General features: G+C 42.8%; 1 protein-coding gene across 2 annotated transcripts in view; it reads left to right on the top strand.

Moving 5' to 3' along the window:
- The window catches only part of rem2 (RAS (RAD and GEM)-like GTP binding 2), a 71,890-nt gene that overhangs the window by 8,515 nt on the left and 37,679 nt on the right, over positions 1-25,696 (top strand). For both annotated transcript variants that reach the window (XM_054733771.2, XM_015957355.3), the window contains one exon: positions 7,041-7,114. In XM_054733771.2, coding sequence (XP_054589746.1) covers positions 7,041-7,114 — 74 coding nt within the window. The remainder of the gene's footprint in view (positions 1-7,040; positions 7,115-25,696) is intronic.

The raw sequence follows: 25,696 nt of genomic DNA, 5'->3' as shown, positions 1-25,696 counted from the left end.
GTGATAAAGTAGAAGATAAAATCATGAGTATAAACAAAGTGAAGGTGTGAACCCGAACAAAGCCATCTTTTTGAAACATTTAGGGAGGGAACGCCTGGATGAAAAGGTGAGTTTTTAGATGATTTTTGAAGACCTCTACAGTGTTAGAGAGACGGAGATTTGAAGGTAGACTGTTCCAAAGTCTGGGTGCAATAGTCTGTTTGTACAGAGCGTAGCAAAGTCTGAATCTAGGGTGAAGAAAAGCCCATAAAAATAAAACGTATTCAAATTATTTTTTTAAAGCACAAAAGGAGGATTTAGAGTAAAAGCAGCTTATTATCTACCAAATCCAAGGTATCGTCGTTTCCCTCTGGTCTGGTTTTATGCGTCAGCATTCAGCATCTGGGTGTTGTTTCTTATTCAGCAGAGATATCTCAGTTGTCTGGATCTCATCAGCTTCGACTCAGGCCTTTTTTCCTCTTTTTAATTGGCTTTTGTGCCTTTGTTATCCCCCACAGACGGCCTGTTTGAGGCTGACTGTTGCGCCTCTGTAGGTCTGCGTTTGGTCGGTTGTAGAGGCAGGATGTTAGTTAAAGCTACTGCAGCTTATCACAAAGGAAAAGGCGCGTGTGTGTGTGTGTGTGTGTGTGTGTGTGTGTGTGTGTGTGTGTGTGTGTGTGTGTGTGTGTGTGTGTGTGTGTGTGTGTGTGTGTGTGTGTGTGTGTGTGTGTGTGTGTGTGTGTGTGTGTGTGTGTGTGTGTGTGTGTGTGTGCAGAGAGGTTCTTTTTGGTGTGAAACAGTTTGGTCTTACGGTGGAATAAAAATTCAGCTTTTCAACGTCTATCACATTGAAGTAGCTAAATTTAGGCATTTCACTTTTTTGCTTCCTGCTCTGGGGTTGAACCTGTCCATCAGCATATATGTGTCTAACTCCACTCGCTGTAACACCAGGACCAATCAGCACCAGCCTCCATCCCTCAGTCGATCCGTCATCCTCACCCCCAGGTGGTGATGGCCTGCAGGCATCTGACAGGCCTTCATTAAAGCTCATGTTTGCGCTTCTTCTACAAAACTAGAGTAAAACAATCTAAAAATGTTTCACTGACCTCCCAGTGCCTTACTACAACTGTGTATAGTGTGCCAGGAAGGATACAATAAGACAAGGAAGTGTCAAGAGTAGTGCGAAGCAACACATTCTCACACCCTAAGCATCGAAAAATGACGCTGTGTGACCAAGCGTTTGTTTCTGACACATTGGGAGCCCCTGCATGTCGGGAGGTGACACGCTGCGCCAGAGCGTCGGTATCTGACGCCCGTGGTAAACGGAAGAATTTGCCGACATTTAACCTCTAAACTCTAGCGATTTAATCTTCCCCTCACTCCCATCCTTGTACATCAATGACTTGGGCCAAAATATTAAATATGCTAATATCCATCTCTATGCAGATGATACGATCATCTATTGTTTTGGAACATCAGTTTCTCAGGTTGTTGAATCCCTGCAGAAAGCATTTAACGTAGTCCAGCACTCATTACATCAGCTAAAGCTAACCGTTAATGAGGAGAAGACTAAGTTGATGATTTTTACAAATAGGCAAATGCCAAATAGTGTTCCTGAAGTAATCATATTGGAAGGGAAAGTCATAGAGATGGTCCATGAGTATAAGTACCTAGGTGTTTGGATAGATAACGCCCTTACCTTTAAATCTCATTTAGATAAACTGGTGAAAAACTTAAAACTCAAGCTGGGTTTCTACTTCCATAATAAGTCGTGTTTTTCTTTTGAAGGAAAAAAGCTACTTGTCACTACAACCTTTTTATCTGTACTAGATTATGGTGATCTTATATATATGAATGCTTCTATAAAAACTGGACTCGGTTTACCATGCGTCTCTGAGGTTCATCACAAACTGTAGAGCCATGACACATCACTGTGAATTATATTCACGAGTGAAATGGCCGTCATTGGCAATTAGAAGGCAAAATCATTGGTATGTTTTTATTTACAAGGCAGTGTTTGGATTGTTACCTCCTTATATTTGCACATCAATCACACGAAAAAATGTTGATTCCCATTCATTAAGGTGTAACGATCAGTTGCTACTCTCTGTTCCTTTTGCTCGCACACAGATAGGAAAGAAAGCCTTCGCTAGTTCTGCTTATTCTGCTTGGAACCAGCTGCAGAAAACCTGGAAAATGACTGAGCAGGTTTCACTAAATGCCTTCAAAACCAAACTGAAAGCTTCAGAGACTGCATTAGCAACTTGTAACTGCTTTTAATGATTGAGTGTTTTATCATTGTCATCACATTGTGACTGTTTGTATTTTTGCTGCCTCTTTTGCCAGGACACCCTTGTAAAAGAGGTTCTTAACCTCAGTGGGTCTCTATCCTGGTTAAATAAAGGTTAAATAAAAAAAATCCTAACCTTAACCCAGTATTTAAGTCTAAATTTTCCATTAAGCGTGTTTGAGAGGAACGATGAAACACGAAACAAAGCTTTGCATGCGCCAGCTGGGTAAGGTTAGGGTGGGGGTGAGGGGAAGGTTAAATAGCAAGAGGGTAAAGGTCACAATTCGGTGAAATCTTCGTTTCACCGTGGGCGTTAGATACCGAGGCTCTGGCACAGCGCATCACCTCCGGACGCGCAGGGGCTCCCTAAGCGTCGGAAACAAACGCTCGGTCACACCGCGTCATTTTTTGACGCTTAGAGTGAGAATGTGTTGAGTGAAAAGACTATTTCCCAAAATAAAGTCTTAACAACATTAGACTCTGGTGAAACTTAAATCATTTTATGAGATTCAGTTTTTTTGATGAACACATGTATTCTGAGACTCTGTGTGTGTCCTTTTCAGATAGACATTCTGGAACATTTGCGGACAATTCAATCCGGTTTTTAACCGGAACTGTGTTTTCAGACACACCACTTTTGTACCGGAACTTGTCCTTTCGGCTGCGTTCACACAGCAGGGAAAAGTTCCAGATGTCTGACGGCGGCGAGGGGTGGGGTGGGGTGGGGGGGGAATCGGACTTTTGTTAAGAAGAAGAAGAAGAAAATATCATTTCTATAGCGCCTCTCAAGATAAAAGTCACGAGGCGCTTAAGCATAATTCTGCGCACACGAAGACGCATAAGGCCGGGGACACACTGGCCGCGGAAGCGCCGCGAAGCGCCGCGAAAATGGGACCGCCTTCATTCGGCGCCCTTGTTAAGCTATTCTATAGACCACATGGGCCGCCGAAGCGCCGCGAATCGCCTCGCGCCGGCGCGCGCCGGCGCGCGCCGGCGCTCCAGCCCGCGCCGTGCAGCGATCATTTCGGCGTTGGCTCTATTTTTTTCGCGAGCCGCGGGTGAATCGCGTCAATTCTGGCAGGAAGTCAAACGTAGACATAAGAGGCAGGCCGGTAAAGTTAACAAAATAAAGCATTTCAAAATAAAATTCCGCAATAGTCAAATGTGTTCGTAAACAGACACTGCAGAAAAACCACACGAACACGCACACACATACACACACATCGAACTTGTGTGCGTGTGTGACCACGTGAAGGGGGGTGTGGTTTTGGGTGTCTTTTCACCGGAGCAAACAGGACAGAGAGGCAGAAAGTCTGAGGCAAGCAGTTAGGATGGATGACTTTAAATTAATTATGGAAGTTGAGAAACACAAGGAGCTGTACGACCCCCGAAAAACATGATTGTTTACGTACCCATGTCGGAAGAAACTGCTAGGATACAGCTGCAGAATTGGAGCGGGTTCCAAGAGATTCAACTGGCAGAAACAACTCATACCATAGGTTCACACACACACACGCGCGCGCACGCGCACAAACACTCAAACGTAGGAAAAGAGCTGAGAAAAGGCAGAGAGGAAATGGCGGACACCAAGTGTTTAAAAGAAAAACTACAGCTGAGCCGAGGCGCGCCTCGACTGGGGCGCGTCTGATCTGAACTGAGGAGCGGCGAGCAGCGGCCGAATTTCGTGAGCGATTCGCTTCTCGGCGCTTCGCGGCGCTTCCGCGGCCGGTGTGTCCCCGGCGTAAGAGTCCTGGATGATGAAGCTCAATGGTTAAAGCAATCACTGAAGCGGTGTGAAGCGCTCCGTCGCGCGTCTAGGCGGTACCGTAGGAGGCGAGCTGCCGTGGTTCGCCGCATGCTACAGGAGCGAGTTATATAGGTGCGCACAGCGTCCCCCGGTCCCCTCCTCCTCCCCCTCCCTCTTGTCCGGAACTTTACCTCACCAGTCTGAAGCAGCCACCCTGTCCGTAACAAGTCCGGACCTGTCACTAGGGGTTTTGTCCGGATAAATTCCGGAACACGTTATCCGGATGTTTGTATTCAGTCTCAAAGGTCTTACGGACAGATTCCGGAACATTTCCGTTTTTCATGGCCTGTCTGAAGGGGGCTGTGCGTCAAATGCAAATGTGAAGGATTAAAGCTCTGACGTCGTTAGGTCCGTTTTAGGGGGGCTTCAGCCACCCTAAAATAATCACAAGCCCCCCTATCATTTTGAGTTTTTTTAGGGCTGGGACTTTAACGCGTTATTATGATTAATTAGAAAAAAAAATTCACGCATTTAATCGCAGCTTGCATTTCGAGCACGGCGGAACCTTTGTCATTGCACGACTTCCTCGTAGACAAAATATCACTGACGCACACAACAATGCACATTGATAATGGCTACTAACGGAATAAAAACAGAAAGAAGTTGCCTTGCTTGGACTGATGCAGGATTTAGGAAACACGTCCGCCTCTTTTCTTAACTTGAAAAAAAAACAACTTCCAGACAACAACGGAGTCTGTGTCGCGGACATTTTTCAGAGATCGTCTCTGCTTCGGCTGCCCGGTGGCACAGGAAACTTTACAAAAGTTGCGGTAAGCTATATTTTTAACATTTACGTAACATCTGTGCAGCGCTGAAAGCACCAGACAGAATAATTCTTTGCCCTAACAGTAGTTTATGAAAGTAAGACAAACGAGAGGCACCTGGCTGCCGCTGGGAGAATGCTCCGTGTTCTCACTACTCTGTAAACAATCACAGACAACGTGTCTTAAAGTTGAAAACAGAAGTTTAAGTTAAAACAGAAACACTCTGAAACTTTTCTGATGATTTTCTAAACAATTCTGTAGGGGAATTTTACGTTTCTGAGACGAGTCACTGTCTAAACATCATCGCATGCATTATTATCATTAAGCAGCAGTTGTGTTGAAGTTGTCATCAGCTAAGGGGCGGATGCTTAAGTGTATCTGGGGCAGCGAGGAATGAGAAAGTTGTGATCAAGCTGGAGATCACACCAGATTTACTGATGCAGGCGTGAATCTGCGGGTCTGCAGCATCCCCTTATTAACATCAGGACTTCCCATGTAAGGAAGGTCTGCTCACCTGTTCATCAGATCATTATTTCCTCGCCATGATCTTTTATCGTCCCATCATCCTCCAGTCATCCAACTGGAACCAGTTAGTGTTCCTGATCATTCTCAGAATATGCCATGCCTGCTCTGGTGTTAAAAGTTGGTACATTTAAGTGCTAGATCATATTTGTGCCTGTTCTACTGTCATTTTGAAGGATTATTATTTATGTGTTTTTACTACATTATGAGTAGAAATGCTAATAAAAACTCCCAATTATACAAACAAGTGAAACTGGAAAAATTAGAATCTGGTGCAAAGTCAAATTTATTTCAGTAGTTCAACTAGACAGAGAGACTATTTAAAGGCTCAGGAACCCTTTGCAGGCGTTTTCTATTTGTAATTATAAATTTTAGTTGATTTGGGTCTTGTTTCATGTCACACAGTGACATTTGATTAATTAAAATGCATTTTTTATTAAAAGCTTTAGTTTTACAGTAATAACTATGTCTAATGTTTAATTCTCTGTCTCATAATTTTAATTAAGTTTTGCTTTGAGAGCACATTTTCCTGAACGATTACAATGCGATTAATTTAGATTAATTAATTACAAAGCCTCTAATTAATTAGATTAAAAATTGTAATCAAGTCCCAGCCCTCATTTTTATATATACTGTTATTTTGTCTTGTAATTGTTAATTACATACTCCTTTATTCCATTTCATATCAGTGTTATTCATATATTAAAACTGTCAACTGCACACTCATTTGGCAGAATAAAAGTTTGACAATTATTCATTTGTTCTTTGTCATATTTCAGTAACATTTATAATTAAGCAAGTTGTAATTAATTAACTGACTGCAACATTTCCCCATGTTAAGTGCAGTAGACTGAAATGAATAGCTTTATTTGGAAATATAACATATCTAATTTTTAATGGACTTATATAAAATCTTTCTTCAACATAGACCCCACTAATGAACTGATTAAGTGTTATTTTTTATAAAAAGAAGAGAGAAAATGCACAAAGGTAGGAAAGGAAAAGAAAGTGATAAAATAATAGGTTTTGTTAAATGTTCTTCAGATAATGAATTAATTGACAAAGTTTTTGCAGGATGTGAAAAAAATGTTCAAGGTCAAGCTCCTGGGGCTAAGCCCCCCCATATCTCAATCCTAGTGACGTCCATGGATTAAAGGAAGTTATTTGAGTTCCACTGTTCCTTGCTCTGAAAGTATCTAAAAGACTTCACCTCCTAGTCAAAATGCATGTTTTATAGTTTACTCAGTAAAAATAACTAGAAGTCTTGGTAAACTAGAACAACTGGGTACAATTGTTTCAATGTTAATCTCAACACCTCCTTTTTTTCCCATTGGCCTTAATATGTAATGGTTCGTTGTCCGTTTGCAGTGTAAAAAACATGTTTTGAAACTATTTTTTTTTTGGGGTCAAAGTGCTGACAGCTGTTTCTCGTACAGGCACATGTTCAGGGTCAAGTGCAAAATAAAAAACATCCCCGCATCCTCCTAAATATCTCAGAAGCTGAGCTCCTGCTTCTGTAGCAACATGGCTTCATTCACAAAACTCGTGCTCACGTCGGATCTCAGCTTAAAACTGTCAGCACAGACCTTCTGACCTGCTGTTTGTTCTGTGAACAGAACCTCTTCTCTTTTATGTTTGACTCTGCTCTGATCTGCGTCTCATTTGTTTGTGTTTACAGGTGAGGGCTACGAGAGCACAGTGACTGTAGACGACGAGGACAGCAAAGTCATTATCTACGACAACTGGAAACAGGTGAGCAAGAGCTCATCGTTTCCTGTCGGGATAAAATTCTCGTCTTTTCGTGCCACTTTCGACTTCTGGTTGTTAAAACACACCTGTAAGGGCTGTATTACTTCTGGTGTGGGCTGTGTGTTTTTAGGTTCGCACCGAGACTTGACCTTCTTCATTTACAGCAACACTAACTCTGTTAAAATACAAAACTTTAGTTTCTTTTTCTCAAATGTATTCTTGGCTCTCTCAATCCTTGGTTAAGCTTAGGTAATGCTATTTTCTGGACGAGTTTAGGAACTAGTACTAGAAATTTGGGCAAAGGTGAGGATTCAGCTTGGCTTGAATTGTGCATCAGATGGTGTGTTAAATCCCACTATTCTTCCCTGAGGTAGGGCTCAAGGATTTGTGTCCAGCTCAGGCGTAGATTCAGAGGAGAGAGTCTTTCGTGCCTGCTAACCCAGAGCAAAGGCTAAAGTAACAGGAAGTTTTACTTTGCTGTAAAGTGATGGGTGTAGTAGCATGAGTGAGCTTGAACAGGATAATTTTCACGTTACCGCTGGCCGGAGGAGAACACACAGATTAGTCAGGCTTCATGTAGAGTCCATTCTTCCCCTGAGCTCGTGGAATTGGAAAGGTCATTTGTTCAATTCCTCTGATGGGCTAATTTTTGTGTGTATTCGAGTGTAAAAAGTGTGTTGATCTCTCCGCTTTATGCAGAATCCTGCAGAAGAGGCTGTGCTCACTTTATTGTTGTTTGAAAAATTGGAATCCCTTTTCAGTCCAACTCCAAACCCAAAATAATATTATTTTTCTTTCTGTTGCTCTGCACAACTGGTTATTTTAATAGGAAAGAGTTAATAGTGGCGATAACTTGTGTTGGCCGAGAGCAGTAAGAGGTGAGCTTGTCAAAATTCACCTTTTGACTCCGAGGACATTATGCAGAATCAAACAGCTCGCTGGTGTTTGTGGATATTAATGAGATGATGGAGCGTTGGAGGACTCTAATTACTCCGTAGGGTGGATCACCATATTCCAGATGTCCACTGGGCCAGCAGGACTCCTGCTCCTGTGGTTAAATAATTCAACTGAAGCCGCATTTAACTCCTTAGCAAACCTGCTTGTTTCTCAGCAGATATTTAGTTGCCCTTCCTTCCTGCAGCTGTTATTATTTTTGCATCTCTCAAGTCTATGACTTTAAAGAGAAATGCGCTTACTTGTCTGAATCCTTTGGCAAAAGCTTACTGAAAGTTAATTACATTTTTTAGTCTGTCCACATTAATACACAGCCGCGCGTCAAGGCAGAAGCAACAGACGTCATCCAGTAGGAGGCTTGGATTGATTCTAGAGCTGTCAGCATTTGGCGGGAGGGCAGAGACAACTGGATGGCTTCCCACTACTCATTTAATTCTAATGTTTTTGTGCTTCGTAGCAGGGGCGGATTTAGGACTGAAGAAGATCTGGGGCTTAACACACACACACACGCGCACACACACACACGTGACACGCACTAGTCAACATCATATATATATATATATGTCTTGTACCACATAATTTTTAATCTGAAGCTACATATTAAGCATTTCAGGGCAGAGTATTGTTCCTGTTAGTGTTTAGTGTGAGATGATAGTAAATATTCCCTTTCTTTCTCCAACAACTTTACCTGATAGTAAGCTAACTTCAGGCGAACCAGCAGCACAACAAATATTTTCAAGTAAGACTCACAAACCTGAGTCAGCACCAGTCTCATCAAAGCTGGGGTGCTTTCGCCGTACTTTTTGTCTAAAAAACGTCCTTATGTCCATCTTCACTCATGCGTTTCAGGCAGCGAGTGTAGAAGAAGCCGGCTGCTGAAGGGCTTCTTCTTCAGTGGTGGAGGCTCAGGCAGGCTGTATACAAACTACTGCCAGCTGCTCCCTCTCTGTTGGACTTTGGTACTGCATGTTACTTCCGCGATTTAGATCCGGGGCTTTTCATGAAACGTCCGGGGCTTCAGCCCAAGTAGCCAGGCCTAACGCCGCCCCTGCTTCGTAGGAAATCTTTATAGACACGGTATCAAATATAAACTTAAAATCAGGTGATGGGATGGATAAGGCGTGCCCTGGCTTTGAGCTGGCAGGACTTACACACTCAAGAGGCAGGCCCTTTGGCCTTGCAGCAAGCTGCGAGTGTTCTCCATGGGACAGCCCAACCTACACTCCAGTTACCATAGCAACATGCAAAGACACACACACACAGAAACAGAGCTGAATTAATCACTCATTCATGCATAACATCATGCTAGAGCAGTTTGCATCAGACTGCTGGCTGCAGAGCTCCGTTCGTTCTCTCTGACCATCGGCACATCGGTTCGCAGCACAAACTGTGAAAAACGGCGAAAAACTGTTAGGCTGCTTCAAGCGCTTCTTCCTGATTGACAAGAAGCAGTCATTTTCCCACTCCTTCCATGCATCAAACAAACCACGGGTAGAGCTAAGTGCAGGATCTAGACTGGCTGTTGTACAGGTGTGAGCGCTAACTCGTGCTGCTTCGGTGGCGGCGGGCACATGCTCTGCAGGGAGAGGGAGTCTGTACAGCCAGACCACAGGGCGTTGTGGGTGTCAGGAGAGACAGGATGGTTTAAATAAGTCATCCGTGTTCTCAAAATAGAAACACTGACACACATGGCCTTGACCCAGTCAGCTCATGTTGTTGTTTGCTGCAGATTGACATCTCTCACAGCCAGTCACTGTGTACTCAACAAAGGGGGCGTTGTCACTCCTTTTTATGTTTCTTTCCTGTCTGAATTTAAATCAAGACCTTCCATTATTATTTAACGGCTTGAAATGAAAACATGTATCGTAGACGGTAGAAATGGTGCAACTGTAAGCCTTGAAAATGTACACTTGCACATGTGCATGAGTGCAGTTGTGAGAATGTGCTGCTGACTGTTACAAATTCATCGGTCAGTGTGTTTAAGATGGAGGGAAAAAATGAGGACGTCCTTCAATGGAAAGTAAATGCTGCTTAACTGCTTTTATTTGCTCAATTGGGACAAAATCAACACATCCTTCTGCCAGCTCTTGGAACAGAGACAAGTTTTGGTGTTGAAACGTGCCCAAGGAATGAAATCTCTGGACATTTTCTCCTATTTCTTGTTTTGTTGCTTTTTGGTCTTATGAGAGTTGTTCTGCACTACTGAAGCAACAACACCTCAACAATTGTGTTTGTTTTGATTTACAGCAATAAACTGTGAGCTAGAATCAAAACAGCTTGATCACAGTCTCGCCCTCTTGTGTCCAACATCTAGAGTTTATAAGATCAAACCGTAAATGACGGCAAGAAATTTTAGTTTACCAAATCTAACCAACACAACATGAATACTGAAGGTGATTCATTATAACAGTTCAAGCATTTAGTGATGGACAGACAAAACTTGTCCTCATAAACCCCATTTGTCGTGAAGCAGGTCAAACCACATCCTCAGTGATCGATCGGATCTTGATATTGGATCTTGACAAAATGATCGAAGAATAGATCCGACTGAACACCGGAAAAAAGAAATTCCCTCGGAAAAGATAATAGATTCATCAACTTTGTTTGCAAATGTTTAAAGCATCACCTCTTTACCATGCTTGTGCACCCTTCACCAATTACCATGTGGAAAGTGCAACAGCTGCAAGAACCAGCTAACTTTAACCTACAGCTAGCAACTGAACAGCTTCCTATACACGTCTACCCAGTTTGGTTATGAGTGTTCATTTATGAAAAGGATTTATGCAAAATGAAAAATACACTCACCATCCGAGGATCGGACTGGCGCTGCTGGCCCTGTGACCCATATTCAGATAATTGGTTGAAAACATACAGATGAGCAAAAAAATGCATTCAAGCCAGACATTTTAAATTGTGTTTTTTAAAGAGCAGGTTCCCCGAGAAACCCTTTGCAGGCGGAACATAAATAAAGTCTTGTACCCCTGTTTCCCGCATTAGCCGCTGATAGAAAATAGATGGAGGAACGCTTGTGTCAGAAAAAGCCACACAGATCTACGTCACACTGAAAATGAGCATTCATGGACTCACACATCTTAGCTCACGATGGGTAGGGCTGATGATTTAGGGACCAGGAGAGAGTAGAGTGAGTCTCGGCTAGTAGAGGCTAACTGTTCGCATTAGCCACTCCACAACATGGCAGAACTCCTCCAGGGTTGTGTTATTTGTGGAGCTAAAACATCAACGATGCAAAATAGAGTCTATGGTGGAGTCGTGTTGCTGTTATCCAATCAGAGGGGAGATGCTAGAATAGACTCCAAACTGTGCCGTTTGCTACTCCAGTCCTCCCTGGCTGATTTCTACTTCCTGAAACAGGAGCGCCAGAGCTTTTTCCCCCACAGGGATCGACTCGCGAGGCACTCCTTTATTCTAGAAGCCACTGCGAATGTGTTACAGCGAGTAAATCTAGTCACTGTTCTACTGATCAGCCTCAGACGGGTTCATAAGGGTTACATTTTAACATCATTTAAATAAGGGCAATAACAGATTGTCCTTAAACAACCACTGTGGGGTTTCTCTGTTACTCTTAAAGAAGGTGTCGGAGACGGGCAACTCAGTTAGACAGCGCGGGTCTCTTTATTCATTCATTTCACAGACCAGGACAGCCAAAGACCAAAAGACCTTGACCACATGTGGAGTCCTAAATTTATACTTTTTGTCCCTGGGCTACTCCCACAGTCCTTTGATAAATGTGGAGAGAGGATGGGGTGATGTTTACACTTCCAAATGGTCGACGCACCCTCCAGCCCAGAGGTCGACCAGACTCTCTGACTGCTGAAGCATAACGTTGGTAAAAGTCGGCCCTTCTCAAAATATTTTAAACATGTAATGGTAAAACACCGAAGACCTGAAAATGTAGCGTTAAAAGAAAAACATGTTTTATTAAACATCTGGGTTATGGTTCAAGACTGGGGAAGCTCTCTTAGTTCTATGTTCCTTTCCAACTCAACAATAAAAACCCGCAATCCCAAAATATAGTAGTTCACAAGAAGGCGAGATTTAGATACTTAACAGGATGCGGTGAGAATCGAGACAGGGGCGTGTCCAGGGAGTGGCCTGGGGTGGAACCTGCCACCCTTGGAATCTGATTGGCCACCCCAGGTGCCACCACACTAATTTACCTTTAAATAGGCTTTTCATTGTCCACAAAAGGCTTGGGGGTAAAACAAAAAAGCACAAGCATTGGTGCCACCCATGCACAAAATTGTGCCTCACCTGGGCCACCCCATTTTAAAAGATCTGGACACGCCGCTGAATCGTGAGTTGGGAAACGGAACAGGGACAGAAACCAGAAAAGCTGTAGAATCTGTTTCAGTTAAGTTCATTTATGTAACGGCAAATCACGACAAGAGTACACGCACTTCACAAAGTAAATACTCCAAATGAGGTCAGTTCATTAAGCCGATAGTAAAAAGTTTCCTATATAGGAACCCAGCAGACTGTATCGAGTCACTGACGAGTGTCAGAGTCTTTACAGCAATCCTCATAGTGAGCAAGCATGCAGCGACAGTGGAGAGGAAAACGTGCCCAGTTGTGGGCAAAGCAAGCGTAATCAGGGAAGACGAATGTGGTTTTTGAACTTGCATGAACAGAACACCGGAGCACCACTGGCACACGGCTGTTGGTATTCTGGCAGGAAGGCAGAGACTAGGGAGAGTTTATGTAGTTTATGAAAATAGACAAGCTTCGTTGTTTTAGATCAAATCTAATCCTAAGAAAGTTCTTTCTCTGTACTTTGATTAGTTGATAATGCAGACTTTTTAGGGTTAGGGTTAGGTTTTAGCGCGACTCAGGTATTTCAGTGTCTTATGGAATTACTGCTTATTGTCCGGACAACGATTTTATATAGTTGTTCTATATCTTCTATACCCCCCCACCACCACCACCACCACCAATGGAAATTAATAAATAGAAAAATTCAACCAAAATTATTAACTTTTAGTTGAGTCAGAAGGCGAAGCTCTAGATTTACCGGTCGATCTACGTTCCTGCCCTCACCTATGGTCATGAGCCTTCTTGGGTAGTGACCACAAGAACGAGATCGCGGATACAAGCGGCCAAAATGAGTTTTCTCCGAAGAGTGGCTGGGCTCTCCCTTAGAGATAGGGTGAGAAGCTCAGTCGTCCGGGAGGGGCTCGGAGTAGATTCGCTGCTCCTCGACATCGAGAGGAACCAATTGAGGTGGCTCGGGCATCTTTTTAGGACACCTCCCTGGTGAGGTTTTCTGGCCACGTCCAACTGGGGGGAGACCTAAAGGTAGACCCAGGACACGGTGGAGGGACTATGTCTATCACCTGGCCAGGGAACGCCTTGGGATTCCCCCGGAGGAGCTGGCCCAAGTGGCTGGGGAGAGGGAAGTCTGGGCCTCTCGCCTTAGGCTGCTGCCCCCGTGACCCTGCTCCGGATAAGCGGATGAAAATGGATGGATGGATTTTAACTTTTAGATGTATCCAGGGTAGTGAAGGAGCCTAGTATATTGGCAAATGAAATGCTTCTCATGTTATTCAGAGCGTTACGGTAAAAAGTCTCGCCTGGTGAGAATTCATCAAGCCAACGACCTCTCTTTCTCTTTAGCCTTGCACATCTAAAATAAATCACAACATAAACGGAATAAATGTGGGATTATTCCCTCAAAGGTTAAACTATGTTTAATTCTAAGTACACATAATGTTTTCATTAATGCTAGTTCATTGTGTCCAAGAAGAAAATCCTCTTTTATCCTCTCTAAATTCGAAGGTCAGAGGTCAGCATTGGTAACATGGGCATGGCTTTGGGGATTTGCTGATGGACAGGCTGGAGGCTATATGTCAAGATATTAAAGCTTGAATCTGGGTCATGCCGACACGCTTGATGGTAGCGTGTTGTGTGTGTGTGTGTGTGTGTGTGCGTAGTGTGTGGTTGGTTAGTAGATGTGGTGTGCAACAGCCTACGTTGTGTCTGCTTTATTCTGAGAGGATGAAGTCATGGTGTCTGGTGTTCAGCTTACATAGTGCTTGTGTGTGGGTATTTGTGTGTGAACAGATGTGTGTTTTGTGTATGTAACATAGAGTAGGTGACCTCAGTCATAAATTTCCTCAGGGAAGTGTCGTCCACTTGCAGAGCAAGTAAACCAACTAGCTCAGCACTCCGTCTGCACACAGCTTTGTCATGCTACTGTCAGAGTCTGCTTCTGCCACATAGCACGATTCTCCTCTGCTTCCCTCTTCCTATTTCTGATCCTCCCCTCCCTACTTCCTTTTTCTGTCCTCTTTCAATCCCCTCATTTATCACCATCTTTTTGATTCGCCTGCTCTTTCATTCCGCCCTGACAGCTAGTCAAACTTTCAGATAAGAACACAAGCCAAAGAGACAGATGTGTGCAAAGTGCACGTGTTTGCTTTTGATAAAGCCAAACGGTGGCAGGAGCGTCTATGTATTTATCTGTGCACGTGATCGTGTGATTGAGCGAGCAGGTGGGGCTGTGTTTGTTTCCATGTGAAGTCACTAAGCTGCTTTACTCGTATATCTTGTTTTGTAATGCAAGCTGTTTAAAAACCAATAGATGGCAATCTGTCAGGCTCTGTTTTCCAAGCAGCAATGAGCGTGTTGTACGATCACACAGACAGATGCATGGTCAAACGTTTTTGGTTATTTTTTTTAAAAGGTCACATTAGCAGGGTTTTAGTCTTTTTTTCATGGTCAAAAAGAGAAATAGCTTGCAGCCACAGCAGGTTATGCATTTCATGTCTGATGACTTTTTTCAAATTTGTATCAAACCATTTCTGGTCTTAAAGCATCCAGATAGAGTGTTAGGATTAGTACTTTCCTCAAAACCTGCCATGTTCAGTCTTATACGTCTATACTCTCCTCTGACAGAGGAGGTGCAGGTAGCAAGGGCCAATTTTATTTATTTGCTAAATTATTGCTTTTATAGACATTATAAAATAAAATGCCTCATTTTATCTTTGCTATAATAACGTAATTGGTCCAGTTTGTTGTTCTAACATCAACAAGGTCTATAAACAATAGAATAGAGTAAAATGATGGTGGACTTTTCATATCATGTTGTACTAAAATTTTTATTGAAGTGATTCACAATTAGTAATTGAATCAGCTCTTTGTATGCCATTCAGCAATCAGTTTCAGTCCACAAAGATGTCAGATTTGAAAAATGTTTTATTTTCAGCTTCTCTTTGATCAGGGGTGTCCAACCCTGGTCCTTGTGAGCTGCTATCCAGCTCGTTTTAGTTGTTTCCCTGCTTCAACACACCCACTTCACTGGTTACTAAATATTTTCCTCATTTGATATAGGATTATTTTTTAAATCTGTCTTTATGGGATGGAAATGGATTACTGAAAAGCGTCTTGTGACTGCTGATGAATAGAAACAAGCTCGCTGATTAGCCAGAAAGTCTTTGTGATCTCTGAGCACTCATTACTTCCTCACTTTATTAAGTCATTAAGCAGCTCTACTTTATTTATTATGCATCACTGTGCATGAGTGCAACCAATTTTTGAAATTAGTATAATAATCTGTTAGTTTACCCCTTCCCTGAAGCATAATTCGAAGTCACTGTTAACATAGGTAAATTAAACTCTGGTTAATTTGTTATTAATTACACAAAACTTGGCCGTGATTTCACGTGCCAGGCCTCAGTTGCAACAATCAGAGAAATTGTGAAACAGAAGCATGTGGGTAAGCCAGTCTGGGATTTATATACACAAACATGCTAACCATTTTTCAGTTTTTCTTTGAAAATCGTCACTGTGTAACGATCTACATTATTAATAAATGATTTAAAGCCCAAAAAGTAAAAAACTTTAAATGCATTGGGCCTGCGTTTCTAGCTGAACTAGCTTACATGCTGCTGTTTACCTTCTTGTCAATAACAAAGGCTACAATCCCATCAGAGTGACTGAGGAAGTAGAAATAAACTTATAAAATTCAACTCCGTAAACATACACAGCCCGGTTTAAGAAATTCAGTCAAATCCTTCAGATTTACCCCTACTTCACACTGGAGGCATCAGCATTGCTAAACTGCAGCGGAACGGCTTAATCACGAGATTTGCTGCGTGCCGTTACACATCGAGAGAGTCAGCAGTGGAACAGCGTCTCCATCGACCTCCAGAATCCCTCGAGACTTCAAAGGTTACTGTTTGGTTATGCCATCCGCCATTGAACCAAAAAGATGGAACTCACGTTTGATATTGCTGTTTGATGTGACGTTATTCTCCACTGCCATGGTTTAACCTGTGAGAAAAACACACCAATTCACTTCTGGAAGGATGCTGGCAGTAAATAAGCCATTAGGTTTCAGTTCTCATTGGTATCGCTGTTTGAGGGCAGAATTAGTCCCCATACTTCTTAAGTCATTTAATTGCACCCTACAGGAGGGGGTAATCCCACCCTCTTGGAGGGAGGCAACTATTTCTATTATCCCAAAAGAGGGAAAAGATAGGCAAGAATGTGGGAGCTACCGTCCAATTAGCGTCCTCAACCTGGACTACAAATTGTTTACCTCCATTCTCGCCCATAGGCTGGAAAAGCTGTTACCTGACCTCATTAACCTAGATCAAACTGTTTTTTTTGCCATAGACAAACAACTGACAACATTAGAAGATCCCTACACATCTCTACTCAATTACAACGGAACAAAACCCAATCAATTATAGGTAGTCTAGACGCGGAGAAAGCCTTTGACTCTGTCAGATGGGTATTTTTGTACAGGGTCTTGGGGAAGTTTGGTTTTCAAGATGGGTTTATTAGAGTAATCCAAGCTCTTTGTGATCGGTCGTCAGCTCGTATAAAGGTGAATGGTGATTCGTCTAAGCCTATTGTTCTGCAGCGGAGTTGCAGGCAGGGGTGTGCAATCTCGCCACTTCTTTTCGACCTATTTATAGAGGCTTTGGGTCAATCAATTAGGCAATGTTATAACATTAAAGGTGTTACTCGGTCAGGAGTGGAGCATGAAGTAGTAATGTTTGCTGATGATGTAATGGTCTGCCTGGAGGATCCAGAGAGGTCATTTAGTGAATTGATGTCTACTCTCACCAATTTTGGAATGCTATTTGGCTATAAGATTAACATCTCCAAAACACAGGTGACGATGCTGAATTACTCAGCTTCCGTTGCCCTACGTAGGAAATTCAAGCTCAACTGGGATAATGACAAAATTAAGTACCTAGGAATATATCTAACAGCGGACCTCTCTGGGCTCTTCCAGGCAAACTACAAGTCAATATCTGCAGGTATAAAAGCTGATCTGCACAGATGGAATCTGGTCCCTTTCCTGAGTCTCAGTTCCAGGGTAACAGCAATCAAGATGAATGTGCTCCCCAGGCTGCTCTACTACCTCTTCAGAAATTTGCCAATAGCTGTGAGTGACCACCAGTTCAATGAATGGGATTAATGGATATCCAGATTTATCTGGCAAGGCCGAAAGTCAAGGATTAAGTACACCACCCTCCAGCTTTCCAAAGAAAAGGGAGGACTGGGTCTTCCCTGCCTCAGGAACTATTACTACGCAGCTCAGAAACCCCCTTCTATTCTGGGGTGACAAATCATACGTGGCTAGGTGGAAGGAACTGGAGTCTATCTTGTCAGTCCGCTTTCCCCTGCAGGCTGCTATTGCAGACAAGGGTCTAATGTGCCAACTGGAAGGGCTGGGCAACCCCTGGCTGGCCAACACCCTTCAAGCTTGGCAGACATTTGCGGGCTACAGAAAATGTTAAGAATTTTTAGGTGGTTAGCCTTTGATTCCGATTTTGCTCCAAATAGACAAGACTCTAATTTTAAATCATGGATGAATTATGATCTCACAGCATTTCTTTCTCTTACCCATAGAAACACTGTTATCAGCTTTGAGAACTTACGAAACAAGCATGCGTCGACACATTGTGACTTTCACAGATATTTACAGTTGAGATCATATATCATTCATGGGTGCAAATTGACTGATTTTACAGATGCTGAGTCACATTTCTCCCTTATCTTGAAAAGTGCTTTAACTATGACACCAATTAAATCGATCTCAAACGGGGGCGGTTCTAGACCAAATTTTCCGGGGGGGGGGGGGGGGGGGGGGCACAGTGGGACCAGTATTTTTTCATGGGGGCGCAAGAAAAAAAAAGGGGGGAAATTAGGGCAATATCAAATTTCTTCAGGTCCCATTTAAACTATTTTTAATTTTTTATTCAAAAATCCACCGGGTAAACAATTCTGTCTACAGAGTGTGCTGCGCTCTAAAGGCTCCGTGTGAAACGCTGCAGCGCAACAGTTCCCGTCTCCAAGGTAGCGCGGGAAAAAATAAAATCCGATCTCTTCAGCACAGGGCCCACAACAGGGGCCAGGGCCGGTTCTGTAGGGGCCCAGGCCCCTGTGGGCCCTTGTTTAAAACCGCCAATGATCTCAAATCTATACAACGCCATCTCTAGTGCCGGTGACGCCAACACTTTTTACATCAAGGACAAATGGGTGAGGGAATTGGGAGCTGATGTTTCCTCAGAGGAGTGGAGCAAAATTTGGTCTTTCCAGTGGTCAACATCCAGCTCAGAGAGCTGGAGGGAACATGGCTGGAAGAATATTATAAGATATTTCAAAACGCCATGTCAGCAGAGATATCAAGGCACCCATACACCGTGCTGGAGACAATGCGGCGCTACTGCTGCTAATCATTTGCATATTTTTTGGGACTGTCCCAGGTTAAAGGAATTTTGGACAGGAGTTCAGACCTCGTTAAATACAGTTTTGAACATTCAAATCTCTCTGGACTTTAAGGTCTTATACATGGGGCTTGTCCCCTTCCTGAGATGTAGGAGTGAGATTAAGTTGGTGCAACTACTCTTGGTGGCATGTATCAATCAATAACGAGAAGATGGCTGAGCCCTGTACTCCCCACACTGGATGATTGGTACGGGATCATTTTAGAGATATTTAGGATGGAAAAACGGACATACTTGTTAAATAATCGGAAGACCAAATTCTATGAAATCTGGAGCAAGTGGATCTTATTCATTTCCCCCTTAAGAGCGGACTTTATGTGATTCAACTGTTAATCAACTTTTTGCAACCTAGCTATTTCATTTATTTTTTTTTTGGGTAGCAGCACAGGCAACCCCTCAGTTTCTGGTTACGTTTATTGTTCTATATAAATGTGTTTAACCATTTGACTATTACAGGTTCCCCTCTCGAGCACAGTCTCTTTTCAGTTGTTTAGACATTAAGGGACTCCCCTTGATACTCCTCGGTGAAAGATGGGATGCACTTACCGTCCACTATTCATCTTGGATTCAGTTGGGGGGGGGGGGGGAAGGGGGAAAAAAACTGGAATGACAATGTTCCTATGTCATTTACATCGTGTTTTGTTTATTGATATATGTTCATTCCAAATAAAGATTTAATAAAAAAAAGACCAACATATAAATAAATAAATTGTTATTTGTGTTCCACAAAACCTGGTCCCCGAGATTACCAGCCTGTCATGGTCTGCGCTTGCCCTTTCCTGGATGTGCCTCCTGGTGTTTCTCCATCCTCTCTAGGTGCTCCTTTTGTGTCTTCTAGCGCCCTCATGTGTCATGTCTGCATCTTCCTCATGTGTCTCCTGGTGTTCCCCATTTGCCCTTTAGGTTTCCCCCCTCAGACATCCCTCCCCAGGTCCTGTGCTCTCTTGGCCCCTCTTAGCCACGCCCCTGTTGTTTATTTCTATAGTGTTTTCCTTTAGCGTCAGCTTCCCCTTAGTATATTAGTCATGGTTCATGCTTTCTGGTCTTTTGTTTTTCTCTTAGGTCATTTCCCTTTGTTACAGCCTTTCGGTATTTAGTGTTTTTCCCACCAGTGTTTTCTTCCTCCTCCCTGATTAAGTAATTGTATTCACCTGGTCCCTCTCCCCACACACCTGCAATTATCTCCCTCTCATCTTCCCAGTCTATTTAAGTCCTGTCTTGTCTCTGTGTTGTTGTCGGTCCATTGTATTCTGTCAGCGTTTGTTTGTGCTCTTTGTGAGCGTTGTTTTTCCTGCTTTGGAGTTTTGGACTTTAGGCTCGCTGCCTTTGGATTTATTTTTGTTCATCCTCAAATAAAAGGATTTTTTTCATCTACTCCTGCCTCGTGTCCTCCTGGGTATCTGCATATTTGGGTCCTATACCTCCTCGAAACGTGACACAGCCACTTGGTTCACTTGCCTCGTTTGATAATCCAGCTGTTAAAAGTTTTCTGCTCATGCTCATACCAAAGTACATAACTCCCCATGTGGTCATTCATAGTTTTGATGCCTTCAGTGAGAATCTACCAATGGTCATGAAAATAAAGAAAACCCATTGAGTGAGAAGGTGTGTCCACACTTTTGGCCTGTACTGTACATAACATAATCTCACTAAACCTAGGCAAGTTAAACATTATTTAGGTGGAACCCCCGTACACGTGTGACGAGGTGTGCTGAATGTGGGGCTCAATCATAACATAGGTCCCTGTACCCCTCTGAGAGAACTGCTTGGTTTAAAAGCACCCGCTGTGACAAAGAGACATCATGTTTTCAGAGTTAGACAAACTAGTAAACTAGAAAAGACACTTTCAGCACAGAGTTCCCTCCCCGTCACTGTTTTAGTGCAGCAGCTGCTGTTGGTGGCACTGAGGCAGCAGTAACTCTGGTGCAGAAGGGCTGTCACAGTTTTTATTCCCAGACTTGGTTAATTTACACAAACATTTTCAACAGGCGGTAGAAGACGTAGTAACTGGAGCAGACAGACTGCATGAGGCAGCCACTACACTGTGTCCACCAAGTTCTCGGTCTGTATCAGTGCAAAGACTTTACCGGAGCCTGTGCGTGGATGAAGACTACTGGTACATTTAAATGCTGGTAGTTCTGTTACTTCAGATTGTTTAACAAACACTGTTTTCTCAGCTCACTTTCAGAGTGCAGCTGTTGCTTGTTCGTCACATCCATAGGCTGGTAGGATTACATTTGAGCGAACAGCACAGATTAGCACCTTTGCCCTACTTTTTCTGCTTGCAAATTCTGTCCCATGCTCTGTTGGTGATGTGTCCTCGCTATGAGAGTTTTCCATTTGCAATAAGGTTTCATTTGTGCTCCTTTTGACCCTGGAGGAGCTTATTATGACTACACATCCAGTACACAGTCTGATTTAAACTCTCAGAGATATTTTTGACAAGCATTTTACTCTCATTTATGTTTTAATTGTGTCTTTATTGGCCGTGGATGGTAGGTAATCATAACCACGGCTGTCGTGGCTGTTATCAATAACAGGGAAGTCCGATGTCCTCCTGTCTTTCATAGAATCCTGAAATTGTTCCAGGATTTTAAAAGCTGCAAATCTCATCACAGAGTGACAGTCAGTCCTCAGGTTTGCACTCCACAGGCAGAGGACAGAAATGTCATTTGTGACTCGCGTTCTTCTCTGCTTCCTGTGATTAAAAGGTGCTGGGATCCTTGTGCAGAACCTGCATAATATCACATAATATACAACAAACATGTATATGTTTTTTCTGTATGCCATTTGCCCTCCTCAGAGGCTTTTCCCCTGCAGGACTTGCAAGCAGGTCAGATGTGTGCATTCTCTTCTGATTTGGACACTCACAGCTGAGAGACATGCCTCAGGTTCTTGTGCGCTTCTTGTTGCATCAAATGTTTTAATGATGAATTTGCAGAGAGAGAGAGAGAGAGAGAGAGAGAGAGAGAGAGAGAGAGAGAGAGAGAGAGAGAGAGAGAGAGAGAGAGAGAGAGAGAGAGAGAGAGAGAGAGAGAGAGAGAGAGAGAGAGAGAGAGAGAGAGAGAGAGAGAGAGAGAGAGAGAGAGAGAGAGAGAGAGAGAGAGAGAGAGAGAGAGAGAGAGAGAGAGAGAGAGAGAGAGAGAGAGAGAGAAAACGCTGATTTAAGAGAAGAAGTAAGCTTCTTATGTCTACAGTGCATCAACACCAGAAATGGGAAAAATAAACAACAGAAACTCTAGAAAGTTAGATTTTTTTTAAAAAGTCATTCAACCTCTTCTGTTAGTTCTGGTAGGACGATCATAACATGTCTGAGCATCAGTCGTGAACTGTGATACATAAGCAAATAGAAAAACACGAGGCATGTGGAGGAGCTATTTTGGGATGTAGCCCAAAGCCACAATCAGCGGGCAGGATTCATTCGTAATGTCCATTTAGAGCCAACCCAGCTAGTTGATATATGGGTTGATTAAAGAGTTATGATCTGGTTGTGAATGGTGTAAAGTGATTCCAGTGTCTGTTGAGAAGTGATACACAATTCTGGAAAAATAAAAAAAAAAATAAAATAGCATAAAAATCAAACAAGTTCGTTTAAGCTCCTGCTGCACGGCTCGACCTGGTTCGCCTAAGATATGTGAAGATTTCCCTAACCCTACATTCTCAAAAACAAGTACTCATTAGAACCTTGAGGGCGGCCTTTCACAATGTGTGCAGAGAGACGTTGGACGGACTTAGCGCCAGAGCTGCGATGGAGGAACGACGCTCGTTTTGGCATCAACTTTGGACTTTAGACTTTTTGCTTTGGAGACATGAGTAAATAGAGGTATTTGTCTTTTTGTTTAATGATGTATTTGCTTCTTCTTCCCTGTTGACTGATTTTAATGAATATATCACGTTGTTTGTTGCTCTGACTGGTTTCAACTCTGTCCAACTGTGTGCAGAAACAACTTGAAAGACAACCAAAGAATTTTCCCCATGACTGAGCTCTGCCAATGGACTGTGGCCAGATTATAATTGTGCATATAGGATGGCTTGCCAAGCTAATATAGTATTGCATTAGAGCAATAAACTACACAGTTATAGGAAAACTGGACTCAGAAAATCGCTGTCATTCTATTCATCTAGAGTTATTTTTAGAAGTTTTGAATGTTTTTAATCTTGGCCACACCCCAAACATCATCTACACAAACCCCCAGAGTTCATTCCATCCATTCTTCCAGAACTTCCTCGATTCTTTGGGGCTTCAGGATGTCCACTCATCCTCATTAGGTCAGAATGGCCTTAAATACTCTTCCCATTCTGGTCAGTTGGTTAACTACTCAATTACCGTGGTAGAGTGAAGCATGTCAGGGATCTGGTCCATGGATGGGGGTATCAGCTGAGTTCTGTGATGTTCTCCTGACTGTGTGACTTAGTGAGGACTGATTGTGTTCACACAATTTGAATCTTTCTGTGTGCCGGTCCGGCTTTTGTGTTTGTGTGCATCATTGGAGGGCATATTGACAGATGGCCTGCTCTCCATGAGGAAAGAGGAGCTGAGTAAATGAGAGAGGAGGGGGGGAAAGGGGAGCAAGGGAGTGAGAGTTGGCTCTGTCCTGAATCGCTCTGCCTGCGTTTGATAAAGGAACAAATTCACTCAGCTGCAGCGTTTCTCAAGAAGCGCTCCATCACCACTAATTCATGTCTGCACTTTGGACTCGTTTGCTTACAAAGACTCATGTCTCCCTCGTCTCCGATTCTCCCTCGTCCTTCTTTCATGGTGACAGGTGGCCGGTAGCTCCCTCCCCTCCTGTCTTCTCATCTGCCTGCCTTTTCCTGCACTCCATCAAACAGACTCTGAATTTTCTGCTCGGGGGTCAGATATGATCCTTGTGAATTTTTCAAACGTCTGAAACTCTCCAGACGGCAGGAATTTAAGAAACCTCGTGGGCATTCAAGCATTCATTCGTAGAGTCTCCTTTTTTTCAGAATGTGTGGAGACATTTTTTGGTATAAAATCCCCAATGAGCTGCAGACACATATGCGACGTTGGGTCTAAAACAAGTAAAGTGACTATGTGTTTAATTATTTATGAATATTCCAGGCTTTGGAGTCTTGTGTTTTTATTCAACCTATAAATATAATATTACAACAACCCTAAATAAGCTGTAATATACAAACTTTACTTAAAACATATTTTCTGACTAAAACAGAGAAATAAATCGGATTTCATTTGGAGTCTATCTATGCAGATGGCCTTTCAGTAATGCAATGTGGGTCTAAAATATGCATCCCTTGTGTGTCATTTAGCGTTCAATGTGCTCGATATTCTTTCCTAATGAGCTTTACCTTGTGGAGTCTGGTTTCACAATTCTGCTGAGCATCTGCACTGGATCAGTTTCAGGGTATTTAAAGTGTCAAAGAAAAAAAGTCCCATGAATCAGACACTTGTGAGTAAAACCTCAACCCGCTTCACGTTCTCACGTAATAAACCACACTTCCCTTTTTGTTTTATTCTACTGTGGAAATGATGCGAAACACACGTACATGTTTGTATGAGCTCATGGATTCAACCATTGCCTGTTGGGCCAAGTGATGTCCTGATTATCCATCCAATAATTTCTCAAAAAGAAAAAAACTTTTTTTTTCCCACCACATGAATAAATACACCTCTATCTTAGAGTTGTGCTCAACTCAAGCCAATTAAGTTTAGCGCTGTAGTGTGGTTAACTACAACGGTAGAACCCGCCCCACAACCGAGAGACGTCAATGGAGCATGGCCAGACTAAATAATACATTTATTTAGTCTGGCTTGCCAGGCTAGTGTTTTTGTTCTGCTCAGCAACTAAACCACACACACTGAATGAACCTGAGCAGAACAAAACCACGGGACTTGTTGATGCCACAATTTCCAAACTCTGTTGTCCAAATCACGACAAAGGGCATCTCAAGGCACTTCATAGTAAACATTCCAATTAATTTCAGTTCATTAAGCCAATCAGTAAAAAGTTTCCTATATAAGGAACCCAGCAGATTGCATCAAGTCACTGACTGGTGTCGGAGTCTTTACAGCAATCCTCATACTAAGCAAGCATGCAGCGACAGTGGAGAGGAAAACTCCTTTTTAACAGGAAGAAACCTCCAGAGAATCCTGGCTCAGTATGAGCAGCCATCCACCACGACTCACTGGGGATGGAGAAGACAGCACCTCGTCACTTGTGTTGAAATAGCTAGCTAGCTGTGAGACAACAGTCCTCAGAGCTGGCTTCTCTCAGCTGAACCAACAAAGGTGCAACCAGATCTCTTCTACGTGTTGTGGATTAATGCTGATATATATATATATATATATATATATATATATATATATATATATATATATATATATATATATATATGTGTGTGTGTGTGTGTGTGCGTGTGTGTGCGTGCGTGCGTGCGTGTGTGTGCGTGCGTGTGTGCGTGCGTGTGTTTTATACATGATTGGGTCACATGGAGCTTATGTTACACCCCTGAAACAGGGGAGAAAGAATCACGAGTGATTTGTGAGCTGCTTCTCTCATGCAGTTGTTTAATGCAATGAAAAATGAATATGCATGTTTTACATTCCATATTGTCTCAGGTCATACAGTGGAAGGAGACAATTATTAAACAAAATAGTCAGAATTTACTGAATAAAGTTCTTCAGCAAAAGTGGTACCAGAGGCATTTCTAGCACTTGCCGTTAGCTAATAGCTATCACCGTGTGGTCGACTGAAACATCCAAATACAGTCTAACTACACACAAAGCCTCTTAGGTGTGTTCTTGCTGTGTCTTTCTAAATCCATGCTTTCGTTCTTTTTTTAAACACAGAAACAGTTTTGTTTACCTGTTTGTAGCTACAGTTTCGCCGAC

This window comes from Nothobranchius furzeri, chromosome 11 (genome assembly GCF_043380555.1).
Source record: "Nothobranchius furzeri strain GRZ-AD chromosome 11, NfurGRZ-RIMD1, whole genome shotgun sequence".
Taxonomy (NCBI): Eukaryota; Metazoa; Chordata; class Actinopteri; order Cyprinodontiformes; family Nothobranchiidae; genus Nothobranchius; species Nothobranchius furzeri.
Note: the sequence above shows the minus strand (reverse complement) of the source record. Positions and strands in the feature narration are given on the sequence as shown.